This window comes from Archocentrus centrarchus, chromosome 21 (assembly GCF_007364275.1).
Source record: "Archocentrus centrarchus isolate MPI-CPG fArcCen1 chromosome 21, fArcCen1, whole genome shotgun sequence".
Lineage (NCBI taxonomy): Eukaryota > Metazoa > Chordata > Actinopteri > Cichliformes > Cichlidae > Archocentrus > Archocentrus centrarchus.
Window position 1 is genome coordinate 18,520,608 of NC_044366.1, and position 12,328 is coordinate 18,532,935.

Consider the following 12,328-nt stretch of genomic DNA (forward strand, 5'->3'; position numbering starts at 1 on the left):
CGGTGGAATCAGGCGTTACTGTTGATGTCAGATTGATGCATTACAAGGCCCAGGAGGTCATGTCTCTGTAAACATACATTATCAAAACCCATAGAAGATGTGGGATGTTGAACTCACCAATAGTTTACGGTGTATCTTCTGGGGAAAAGGGTCATGTAATGGTAGAAAACAACTTTGTAGCCGCAATGACTTTGCTGTTGTAAATGAAGAGGGTCAAGCAATCAAGACTGGTCAGGCTCTGTGTCAGCACCATTATCTTGCACTGTCTGAAATGATCAATGAGCTAAAATAAAATGATCACAAGCTAAAACTGGCCTGCTAATGAAAACAGACTGTTTAAATATGGGCCTGATTGAGAAGATGGACAACGAAGAAAATGGGAACCCATTTAAAATACAACAAGAAACAATACAGGTTAGAGAGAGAGATCCCTGGGAGCTGTTTCTTATTCCGCTTTAAAATACAATAAACTGCACTTTCATAAATATAAAAATGAAAATGAAGGGGTTGTGACTGTGAGCACAGGTAGAGATTTTCTCAAAAGTTTATTTAATATTATTATACAGAACAGGAACTCGTTTAGCAAACAGATAGAAGTGTCATTTAAGACTGAAAACAGCTGAATGACTTCACTGTCTACATGTAAAAAGGCTTTATAGACAATGTTCCCAAACAGACACTTGAAATATAAAAAGGCACTTGTGTCAGTTTCACAATACTGACATAAATCCGCTTTCCTCTTTTAGCAATAAATACAGTGTATGTGCATTATTATTATTATTATGGTACCGTGGTTGTGTAAACATGTAAGCACCTCGAGGCTGCAGAGTACCCCAGCTAATGCTGTCAGAAAGGGCATAGCATTATAGAAAAAATATTTATAAATAACTTCCCATAAATAAAAATTTTCCACAAAATATTTTTTTTTCCTTCTTCTGAAGTTGTACCTTATTAGAATAATGACAGAAGTGCTTTCAAAACCTAGTAAAATATGAAAAAAAGCCTTTTTCCTATGCAACATCAAAACAACAAACTTCATTTAGATTAACCTTCAACGTTATTGACCTGTAAACATGCTAAAACAAAAACAAAAATCTGAGTGTTTGGCAGTTACCACCAAATGCTAGTGCTATGCGAGTTCAATATTTAGTTCATTACTATTGCAATTCTCAAAAGAAAGAACACTCTGTAAGCTGAAGATTACATTAACATCTGGGCTGTCATTGTGCTCTTCTGACTTACGGCGTTTACTTGTAAGCTATCCATTAATAAAGTTCCAGTCTGACTTGTGATGAAATTACCACTCCGCTGTTTTATTCTACTTCCATGGCAGACAAATCCTGCTCTCCGTCAGATTTCTCAGAGGGCAGGTCTTTCGGCTCTGGGGTGTTTTGGCCATCTGATGCAGAACTGGGCTCCGTGGTTGTTGGTATATTTGGCTCTTGGGTATTTGTATCAGCAGGGACGTCAGCAAGCTTCGGTTTCCCTGATAATTAGAAACAGGTTTTTCAAAGTTTAGATTTCAAATGCATATCAAACAAGTATTTTTTTTAAAGAATGAAGAAAATGGATACTACTGTATGTGTACAATAGAATGTTATTTTCTCCACTTTAAATCTGTGTCATTATTAGACCTGCTTTACAGTCATTATTACCTAAAACATTTTGTTTATCATCTGCATCAGCACCAGGCGCCTCAGGTGACAGCTTAAGGTTTCCAGTGACCTCGGTAAGCCTGGGTGCCTGAGGCCTCGTTTTCCTCGCAGGGTTCAAGAAATAACAATACGCACATCGAAAGGCTGAAAAGAAACAAATAAAACCCCATACATATATTTTATGCAACCTCGCTAATACATTATGAAACAGACATAGATTAATATACATGAATATGAACCAATGGAGAAAAAAAAAAATGCCTGAGATGCATAAACATTTCAGATTGATGTGTAGCTCCACTTTGCATATTCAATCTTACTCTCTTTTTGCTTACAGGAGTTGGTAGTGGCAGAGGCATTTAAGAGCCATATGATATACTATGCTGCCAAATGCTAGAGGGCAAATGAAGGCACAGTGTTTGATGGAGACTGACAAAGAGTGCTGTGATTCTTAAAGTCTCACCAATGTATTCAAATTCTTCTTTTAATGCCATGCCGTTATGGGACAGACACTGCTGACATATGAGAGCGTATCTATGAGGAAGGAAAAAACAAAAAGACAGTATATAGTAGGTGGACAGACATTGGATAACTCACTATTACTGCTGTTAACACAAATCTCATTAGCAGGTAGTAGTCTTTAAGATTTCCACATCAAGTACAAAAAAACAAAAAAAAAAAAACAAATAGAAAGCTTCCAAAAGTTCTTTTAAAAGGAGCGTCTATGTGATTTAAAAACATTTAGTAAGGGCTACAGCAAAATAGCATTACATTTCAGTCAAGCCAGTACATTTGTGGAGTAGCTGCAATGTAGAACAAGTTTAAAATAATGTTTAAGGAAAGCATAATCAGCAAATATAAAAAAAGAAGCTCAGTGCGGGAAGGATTGATGGGCTGTTTTCGGGTCGTGTTTGGATGATCATCTTTTTCAAGTTTAAATAAGCTGGTTAACAGGTTTGGCATTAAAAAACTGAAATCTAGCTTCTGCCTACATGTTCTTCATTCTCCACTGAACATTTATTCTTAAAAAAAAAATCTTAATACAAGTAGTAGATTCCTATCATCTAATATTTATCAAATTAAGTCATTTTAGGTGTTTATTATTAGAGCTTTTTCATGACAAGAAATGTCAAGACACACAGACTGCACTCACTTCATTGAAAAGACACTTATTTTCCAATTTTACTCACCTGTTCTGAGGGCCATCTCCAACGAGATACTCTATGACTCTGTCCATAGCACCTCTTTCCCTTGGGACCACAGGTCTGGCCAGCGGTGGGCCTGGGGGGTGCATTCCTGTTAAAGCACAGCATCTTTGCCTGTTAGAAATACTCTGTAGCCTGGAATACATACTTCAATAAACAGGTGCTGCTTATAGTAATAAATCTGTGAAATAGCCTGGTGCACAAACCGTGATTAATTTTTACAAAAAGCTGCCTCTTTTTCTTAATGACTTAACACCGGATCTCACTTGCAAAGCACGTCCCGAATCCCTGCTGCGTTGGTGAGTAGTAATTAATATAATCTAACATCAAGAGCAATCATAGGAAGATGACTGGTCATTTCTGTGAGACTTGGCAGAGTCTCAGTATCCTGCTGCTTATTAATTTACCAACATATGGAAACTCTGTGGTGACTCTTTGTATCAAATTGCTTTTCACTTTCAATTTTCAGCAAAAGCAGGTGATAACATCAACTCATGTAAACCATTTGTGAGGTGTTCCCAATGCCAAAGGCAATTTCACTGAGCATTAAAAGACATTTAGTGAGATTCCACCACCATTGCCCAGAGAACAAATGCAGGTCTGGCTAATTAATCATAGTTAATGCAATACTGCATCGTGCATACCTCACAGTTGGCATTCCACATGGCAATTACAGCATACAGCTTCCTCTACTCTAGGAGCATATTTTCCTTTACTGTTTGCAGTTATTTGCATTTTTTTCTATTGAGTGGTCAGTCCAGAAATTACTGATATTGAATATTCAATGCCCCTATACCCCACGGATGTCTTCCATATAAAACAACTGCAAACTGAAATTTTTCATCTATTTTTTTGGCTGCTCTTTTTAATCTTTAAAGCAGCCATTTATGATAGATCATAACCTCTTGAGGTAAATATTATACAATACCATTCCTACAGTATCAAATGTTATTAATTGCCAGTCTCAGGCCTGAATAATACACTTGGTGAAGAAAAGTTGGACCATTTAGTTTAGACAATTTAAATCACACATTTCTACGATTACCCTACTGTACAACATACTACAGCCTTTCTGATAACACACACCACAGAGCTTTGAACAACTGGGGACAAAGAGCCAGGAAAGAGTAAATCACACCTTAATCGACCACATTATGATCTGGTCCCCCTGTGTGCAGGTAACTCACCGATTCCTGGAACAGGTGTTCCAGGGGTCACAGGCTTCCTCATCAAGCTCTGCTGAGCAGCTATAGCTGACAGGCTCCTCTCTGGGGGTCCACCTGGAGCAGAGAGGGAAGATCGTCCAGGATAGGTGGGCCCGGAGGCAAGAGGAGGGCGGGCAGCAGCACTGCTTGGAGGATTTACCACTGCTGGTGGGGTCTTTGGGATTACATTACGATGGCGGAGCTCTTAAAACAGAAAACATTGCAGGACACTTAAACAGCATAATAGGAAATGGGAGTGTAGAAGTAGGGCAAGCTGTATTCTCTCATGAGAACCAGCAAAACTCACAGCTACCTTGTCCTGGTTTTGGAGTCATCTGAGGACCAACTGGAGTTGATTCAAGCTCCTTCAGAAATAGAAAAGAGTGTACAACAATGTGCTTTAATATAAAAAAATATAAACCAAATGCAATTACACAATTTACACAGCAAAGTAAAAACAAAAGAAACCTCACAATATTTTTCTTGGAATCAGGATCAAATCTCTCCAGAATCATTTTGGCATTTTTATATGTTTCAGTTTCCATAACTTCTTCAAGCTGGAAAAACAAGCAAAACAAACAAAGAAAGCACACACAAAACTTTAAAGATATGCTTAAATTGTCTTTCAATATGGTACAGAAAGTAATAATCATTGTTAATATAGCAGAATAATTATTTCCTGATCATATACATAATTAACTGGTACTTATAAATACGCACATATCTTAGAATCACCTTCAATAACATTTCAAGTCAAAGTGACAGGAAAAGGACCCCTTAAAGCTACTTCACTACATTGTACATCTTCATTTAGAAAGTACAGAACATTTCTTAATGTTTACATATAATATGAGGAATAATTACATCCACTACTTCGATAATGGAGAGTGCAAAAATCCATCAGCCCTAATTATTGAAAGTTATTAGACTTGACAGAGGATGACAAGCAATTTCTCAGATTTATTTCTTTTCTGTAGTAAATGCAATTAATTAAAGTGTCATTAGAAGAGTAGTTTACTGGATCAAGGTTTTGTACCAATCAAAAACAGTCTCCGCAGAGCCTAAATTATTGAGTATCTTGCAGCAACATGCTGAGAAGATCACAAAGAGCAATCCTAAAAGGCTTGAAATGCTACTCTTGACTTTACAAGTGGACCATTTGGAATCTAAATTGTATTTTTTTTTTTTTTTTTTTTTTTTTTTTTTTAAATAGACCCCAGACCCCCATATGAACATGTATCAACACAGGACAAGATCAACTGAGCTTTTCTATTTAGTTTAAACTCTTTATGTTCTACCCATCAAAGCAGACTTAATTTATTAACATTAAAAAATACACTCACCGGAATCATTACACAACTGTTCAGCTGCTTATTAACACAAGTATCTAATCAGCCAATCACATGGCAGCACCCCAATGCATTTAAGCATGTAGATGTGGCCAAGATGATCTGCTAATTTCAAACTGAAAATCAGAACGGGGAAGAAAGGTGATTTAAGTCACCAGTTTGCAATCCAATAGTTCTACCAATGGGAGATTCACATCATGGATGTGCAGCCAACAAATCTGCAGCAACTGTGTGACACTATCATATCAATATGGACCAAAATCTCTCACTTTCCAGCACCTTACTGAATCTATGCCACAAAGAATTAAGGTAGTTTTGAGGCCAAAAGAGGGTCCAAACCAGTACTAACAAGATGTACCTAGTAAAATGGCTGGTGGGTTTACAGCAAAAATGTAAAAGCCACCGCAATTATGGTTATAAAACTCTAAACCAACACAAAAATTATAATTTCCAATATAAATCACCATCCCCTAAACAAACAAAATATTGGATAACATTTTTTTCCTCTCTTATATCACACATTTATGTCACCTGTCAGACCACGGTGCAAAAATCCACAACAATGGCTTTTTAGAAATGTGTTTAAATTGACATAACATAATTTCTAACATTTTTTTTTAGGGTTTTTGGGGTGCCACCCATTTAAAAGAAATGAACAACTTTGATCATATACATACAATCTTAAAGGCTTTATAACTACTTGAACCAAACATAAACATAAAATAATAAATCATATTCAAAGATAAGCACAGGAAACCTCACAATAGACGGTACAACAGTGGTTCTCTATTGTGGCAAGCCCTCCTTCAAGATTTAGCACAAAACCATCAGTAGACAGAAATCATATCAGACCAACTTATTATTTTCACTCCATATTTTTCTCCCTGGGCATCCAACTGTGCCTCACTTCTGCACAGCATTGCACATATAACAATATAAATAAAAAATGTCACTTACTATTTTCCTTTTTTGTGCTTTAAGATCCTCTAACTTTTCATCTGGGAAAAAGAGAGTTAGGAAACAACATCAGTTTAAACAAACAAAGAAATGTATAAACTAACTTCATGTATCAACAGAAAAAAAAAAGGATCTTACTATTTTTTTCAGTTCTTCGTGAAAAAATTATTATGAGCAATTTTCGAAGTAACCACACTCTAAAAAAAAGAAATAGCTGTCTCATTACATCACAGTTACAGTTCAGTGAAAATGTGATTGATTATCTCTTATACTTACAATAACGGAAATATTACAAAGGCAAGACACAATATGAGCCGTCCCATTAACTGTTCAGGTAGGTACCAGAAATAGACAACTACGCAAGTGATCAAGTAGAGAAGGGACGAGTAGAGAAGAAGCCGTCCAACCCATATCTTCAGCCGCCTTTGATTCTTCTCGCTATATTCTTCAAGAACCTGTATTTCCTGTGGAGGAAAATAAAAGAGGATCATGTTAGAACACAAATGTGGTCCTAATGATAAAAAGTGATTGTTTACATGAAAGGATCATGTACCCAGTCTGAAATAGCTGCAGTCTGACTTGACATTTTTCATTCAATTGTCTATTAACATTATTACTTGTCACATCAGTCACATGTAGTTTATGTATTTATTAGGAAAATTACTCATACAAGCAAAAACTCGCCATACAGACAACACTGGAGCCAGGCCTGTAGCGCTTTTTCAAATTCTTCATTTCGTATTTAGTGAAGAGTCAAAATTTCACCTCAGATAATCATTTTGACCATCAAGTTAAAATGGGCAGTGTAACATGAAACACAGGAAACAACTGCAAACAGAGAACATCACATTCGCAAAAGACTTGGGATTTACAATAAATGTTTAAGAAAAACATGGTTTGAAAAACACATTAATAATTGGTGTATGTGTGATGACATTTGTGCAAAGTTTCGTTGAAACTGGCCCACCCACTAAGGAGGAGATGGGGTACATTTAGACATACAAATGCTACGATCATTATCGTGAGATTTTGTTAGCACTGTTTCACCTGCCTACTTTTGGATCATTAATAGAAGTGAATTCAGTGAGTTTCCATTTTCAACCATGCAAACATGCCATCAAGGAAGACTAACAAGTTTCCCTTAATTAGTTTTAACTGGCAGGTATATAACTGCTGTTTTTACAGCTTTATATAGAGATGAATATAAAGACAAATCTGTTGCTATAGTGACAGGTTCATGTGGTACTGTTAGAACATTATGAGGGGATGGTAAGGTCCAACTGTGCAGATCAGGAGGATCATTGCAAAGCATCCGTCTGTCCGTCCATCCATCCATCCATCTTTTTCTCCTTTTCTGGAGCTGAGTTATGAGGGCAAAAACTTAAGAAGAGAAATCCAGACCTCCCTCTCCCCAGCCACCTACTTCAGTATATCCAGGAAAGCACCAAGGTGTTCCCAGGCCAGTTGAGAAATATAATCTCTCCAGTGTTTCCTGGGTCTGCCCCAGAGCCTCCTCCTAACTGGACATGCCCGGAACACCTCACCCAGGAGGCGTCCAGGAGGCATCCCAGTCAAATGCCTGAAGTGCCTCAACTGACTCCTATCGATGTGGACGAGTAGCAGCTCTACACTGAGCCCCTCTTGAATGACTGAACACTTCAGCCTTTCTCTAAGGGAGAGTCCAGCCACTATTCAGAGAAACCTCATTTCCACTTGTTCTTTCAGTCACTACCCAAAGCTCATGACCATGGGTGAGTGCAGGGATGCAGACTGACCTGTAAATCAACAGTTTCACCATGATGCACTGAAACATCACTGCCCCCACCCGTCTGTCAATCTCCTGCTTTCCTCTCCCCTCACTTGCAAACAAGACCCCAAGATACTTAAACTCCTCCACTTGGGCCTTGTCCCTGACCCAGAGTGGGCACGCCACTCTTTTTCTGGCTGAGGACCACACTCAGCTGCAAACCGCTCCAGCAGTGCGAGCTTGAGGCTACTACCTGATGAACTCAACAAGACCACATTGGCTACAAAAAGCAGAGATGAAATTCTGAGGCCACCAACGCGAACCCTTATGTCACTTGGCTACACTTATAAATTTTGTGCATAAAAATGAACAGAACTGTGACAAAGGGCAGCCCTGGTGGAGTCCAATCCCCACCAGAAAAGAGTCCAACTTAATTGCTGGGAATGCGGACCAAGCTCTCACTGCCATTGTACAGCGACTGAATGGCTGTAACAACGTGCCAGACACCCCCATTCTCCCAAAGCACCTCCCACAGGATACCCTGAGGGATGCGGCTGAAAGCCTTCTCAATGTCCACAAAAAACATGTAGAATGGATAGGCAGACTCCCACGCACACTCCAATATCTTTGAGAGGATAAAGAGTTGGTCCTCGGGATAGAGTTACTGGGGTCTCACCCTGGCACCAGGCCTGGGGAGGGTGCCTGGTGGCCAGGCCAAGCACAGCCTGAAGAGGAGAAATGGGCCCGCCCTACAGCAGGCAGGAGGTGCCATAGGGGTTGAGAGTGCAGTGTGTGTCAGGCGTTGGCCAAGCCCAGAGGCCCTGATGGACCAATCCCTGGCTATCAAGGCATTACAAAGCAGTACAAAGTTATTCTGAGTGATCATCTTTAGCCTCTGATAAAACCTTTTGATCCTGATGGGAGTGGTCTCTTCCTAGATTACAAGGTCCCCATTCATAGTATAAGAGGGGTGACCTATTGACTTGATAAGCATGAAAATAATGTGACTCATGCTCAGGTGTTTGCACTTGATCCAAAGAAAATTTTTCAGGATTGAAATAAAAATATTTTTTAAGCAGTTTTTTTTTTTTTTTTTTAAGTGGGGTTTACTTTACTCAAAACATACATGTTGGTTTATCAAATAACAGGAAAATGCAGACTTCAGTTAGGTAATGTGTGGCCTTCATTTATGGTAACTGTTTCGCAACGTGTACTGAAGATGCAAGATGCTGTGGAAAACAGCTAGATGCAACTTTGCATTGGGAAACAGAGCAAAAAATACTAGAACAGTTTTATTCTTCTTTGGCGCAAACTCTTAAGTGCTGGATTTCATCCAACATTCAGCATTTGCATCACTGCCTTCATAATATTTCTCTCACTACTGTGTAAAGCTGCGCTGTTATTACAAAAGCGCATATGCAACTTCTGGCAAAGAATCTAAATGCCTTTGGCAAGACTGAAAACTCACCACACCAAAGAGATGCATAATCTAACCAAGGGATCAGTTTGAAATGTATGATTTGTTCAAATCTTGATTCGTTTTCACTCATGTCTGCTGTTATTATTTCACACGCAAACAGGTACTTCATTCTTTTTTAAACTGAAACGTTGCACCACTGCTTCAGGCTGCTGACTACCTATTCTAAAAATAGCTAGTGGACAAAAATGGGACCACTCTTGGGTCACGATGGTTTCACTGTAACATGTGTGTTTGTCACTCTAAGCCCTGGAAGAACTGGTTTCACATATAACCTTACAATACATCATGTCTGTCTTTGCATGTGTGCTGTAATAATACACGTACACACAAATATATTCTTTCATCTTCAATTTTCTATTTTGAAACAAACCAAGAAAAAAAAAAGCATCAACACGCATTGCGTTAACAACATCAACGCCCCTGAATGTCTTTCTGACATGAAGATGTCATGTGGTCCCAGCTCCAAGGACAGGTGCTTTAAATAGTCTGACATTAGCTGCACTGCAGAAGAGCAGTAAAGCCCTATCACTTAGCAAATGAGGAACTGACATGGCAGTCACTAAAGGTGCATGCTTATCCAACACCTTTAAATAGATATATTTTTATATCAAAAACTGGCTTGATTGATCACACATATTAAAAAACAAAACAAAAAAAAAAACAGTTGTACATCCACACTTTATGTGGCTGTACTGTAAGAATACCTTTGAGAACCAGTATTCACCTAAAATTTGCATTAATTAAAAGGCAGAAAGTGTATGCTGTAGCTTGAAATTCAAAAAGAAAAAGGTTAACACTGCTTAAATTACATTTTTCCAATGACTTTTCAGGTGTTCAAACTTTAAGGTTGTGTATACCTTGTCAATTCCTTCCAAAATTTCCACAGTGGATGGTTTTGCCTGTAAGACAAACATTTTGAATTAGAGGTGCTACATAATGACAGTTTCAAAAACAACAGTGCTCTTGCTAAGCAACTTCATAGAAAGGATCTGGAGACTTCCTGTTTCTTCTTCCCCCTTTTGTGCGTGCATTAAGAGTGTTCTCCTGTTAATGACAGGCTAACCTGAGAATGCAAATATGTGTTATATCATGCCAGCAGACACAGTCATAAGAAATATATGTAAATCTATCCAAGCATGATATCGTTGTTTATGTATTAAGTTTGGTGTGGCTGAAAAGGTGTACTGAAAGTATGACTAAATGCAATAACGTATTACAGCAGGAAGACATAGCCAATAAAGGTTTGGATACAAACCCTCCACCGTGAGACCAAAGCCCCCATGTCGATGAAAAGGAAGGTGTGTGGGTTACTCTCTTACTGGGCCACTCCTCTGATAGTCTTTCACAAATTACCTCTCCACCTGTTGACAGCAGTAATGAACTGTGAATGGGCACTCAGTTGCCAATGTATTAGGTACATTAGGCTACAACTGTTTCAGTATAATACAGGAGATTAATTAACACTATTTTTGTGAGACTCGTTTGTTGTGCTGTTCAACTATAATGCGCTGTAGCACGTACGTACGTGCAACACCAGCTCCAAACAATAACAGGTAAGGACTACCACGTAGGAGCGTCAATAACTTCAACTGGATACAGGGTGCATATTTCTGACTAACTTTCAGAAGACATACACCAGTCCTCATTAGCCACCTGTAAAATAGATCCAAACACTTAAAAAAAAACCTTGCCAGTGATCAGGCTGAAGAAGGTTGCCCTTGCTAGTTAAAATTAGCAGACCTAAACAACTTTCGGGAGGCGTCAGCAAGAATCCAATTGACGGTAGCAGTTATCTCACGGTCAAGTTTTTTTCATGTTGCTGTTTTCAGCTAACATGTACTAAATAACCTATAATATATTAACGCATATACCCATTAGCGCTGACGTGATGGAGCTAAGTTTGTATAATCGCTAGCTTGTAGGGCTAACGCTACTGCAGCTTGCAGTTCTCCGAGATAACTAAAGCAAGGCAGCTGAAGTTTCGCCAGACTTTGTACACACAAGTGAGGCCAAATGACGTTGCTGGTAAATGAATGAATAACAGCTCCGCGTTTTGAAAGAAACTGGTGTATTTACCTTGAAAGTCGAGTTGTCCCGTTTCAACAGCCTGTGGCAGTCTCTCTTGGCTTTACACGGAAGGTTTGTGAGCCAACGTGGGGGAGTGTCCACTCAAAGAGCCAGCATGAGCGTGAGCGCACCCGGGCCTTGAAAGGAGTTTGGTCTGCGGCTGATGAAGCCTACTACAGAACTGTAAAAAACTATTTGCCCCTTGTTCTTTTCTTTTTTTTTTTTTTTTTTTTGCATACTTGTCTAATATTAATATTAGCCAAAGATAACCCGAGTAAATGCAAAATGTGGTTTTTAAATGATGATTTCATTTATTAAGGGGGAAATGTTATCCTAAGCTATCTGGCACTTTGTGGAAAAGTAATTGTTCCCTGCTCCCAATAACTGGCTGTGCCACCCTTGGCAGTAAGAACTGCAACCAAGCGTGTGCGATGAGTGGCAATGAGTCTTTCACATCATTGTGGAGGAATTTTGGCTCACTTCTTTGCAAGATTGCTTTAATTCAGCCACATTGGAGGGTTTTCGAGCATAAATGGCCGGTTTAAGGTCATGTCAATGCATCTCAAGGGGATTTAAGTTCAGACTTTGACTTAGCCACTCCAAAACCGATTTGTTTGTTTTGTTTGTTTGTTTGTTTTTGAGCCGTTCACAGGTGGACTTGCA

The 12,328-nt window shown here is 38.8% G+C and overlaps 1 protein-coding gene across 2 annotated transcripts; it reads right to left on the reverse strand.

Moving 5' to 3' along the window:
• Positions 1-526: 526 nt before the first annotated feature.
• Positions 527-11,793, reverse strand: lnpa (limb and neural patterns a). 2 transcript variants are annotated; one of them, XM_030758170.1, is made up of 14 exons: positions 11,675-11,791; positions 11,124-11,251; positions 10,854-10,959; positions 10,456-10,497; positions 6,648-6,835; positions 6,510-6,568; positions 6,372-6,412; positions 4,539-4,622; positions 4,379-4,430; positions 4,048-4,269; positions 2,846-2,951; positions 2,119-2,189; positions 1,656-1,799; positions 527-1,486 (listed from the first exon to the last, which is right to left on the reverse strand). In XM_030758170.1, exons 3-14 carry the CDS (start codon positions 10,878-10,880, stop codon positions 1,314-1,316), a joined length of 1,209 nt encoding a protein of 402 aa, XP_030614030.1. In that variant the 5' UTR covers positions 10,881-10,959; positions 11,124-11,251; positions 11,675-11,791; the 3' UTR covers positions 527-1,313. The 2 variants fall into 2 exon arrangements, with proteins under 2 accessions (XP_030614030.1, XP_030614029.1); XM_030758169.1 differs by lacking the exon at positions 11,124-11,251 and having other exon boundaries at positions 11,675-11,793.
• Between the last annotated feature and the right edge of the window lie 535 nt (positions 11,794-12,328).

Coding starts and splice junctions, on each gene's coding strand:
- lnpa (XM_030758169.1), bottom strand. CDS start 10,880: ATGGGGGCTTTGGTCTCACGGTGGAGG. Junction 6,836..10,455: donor TTTTGGAAGGAATTGACAAG/GTATACACAACC, acceptor TTTCCTCCACAG/GAAATACAGGTTCTTGAAGA. Junction 4,270..4,378: donor GACTCCAAAACCAGGACAAG/GTAGCTGTGAGT, acceptor TTCTGTTTTAAG/AGCTCCGCCATCGTAATGTA.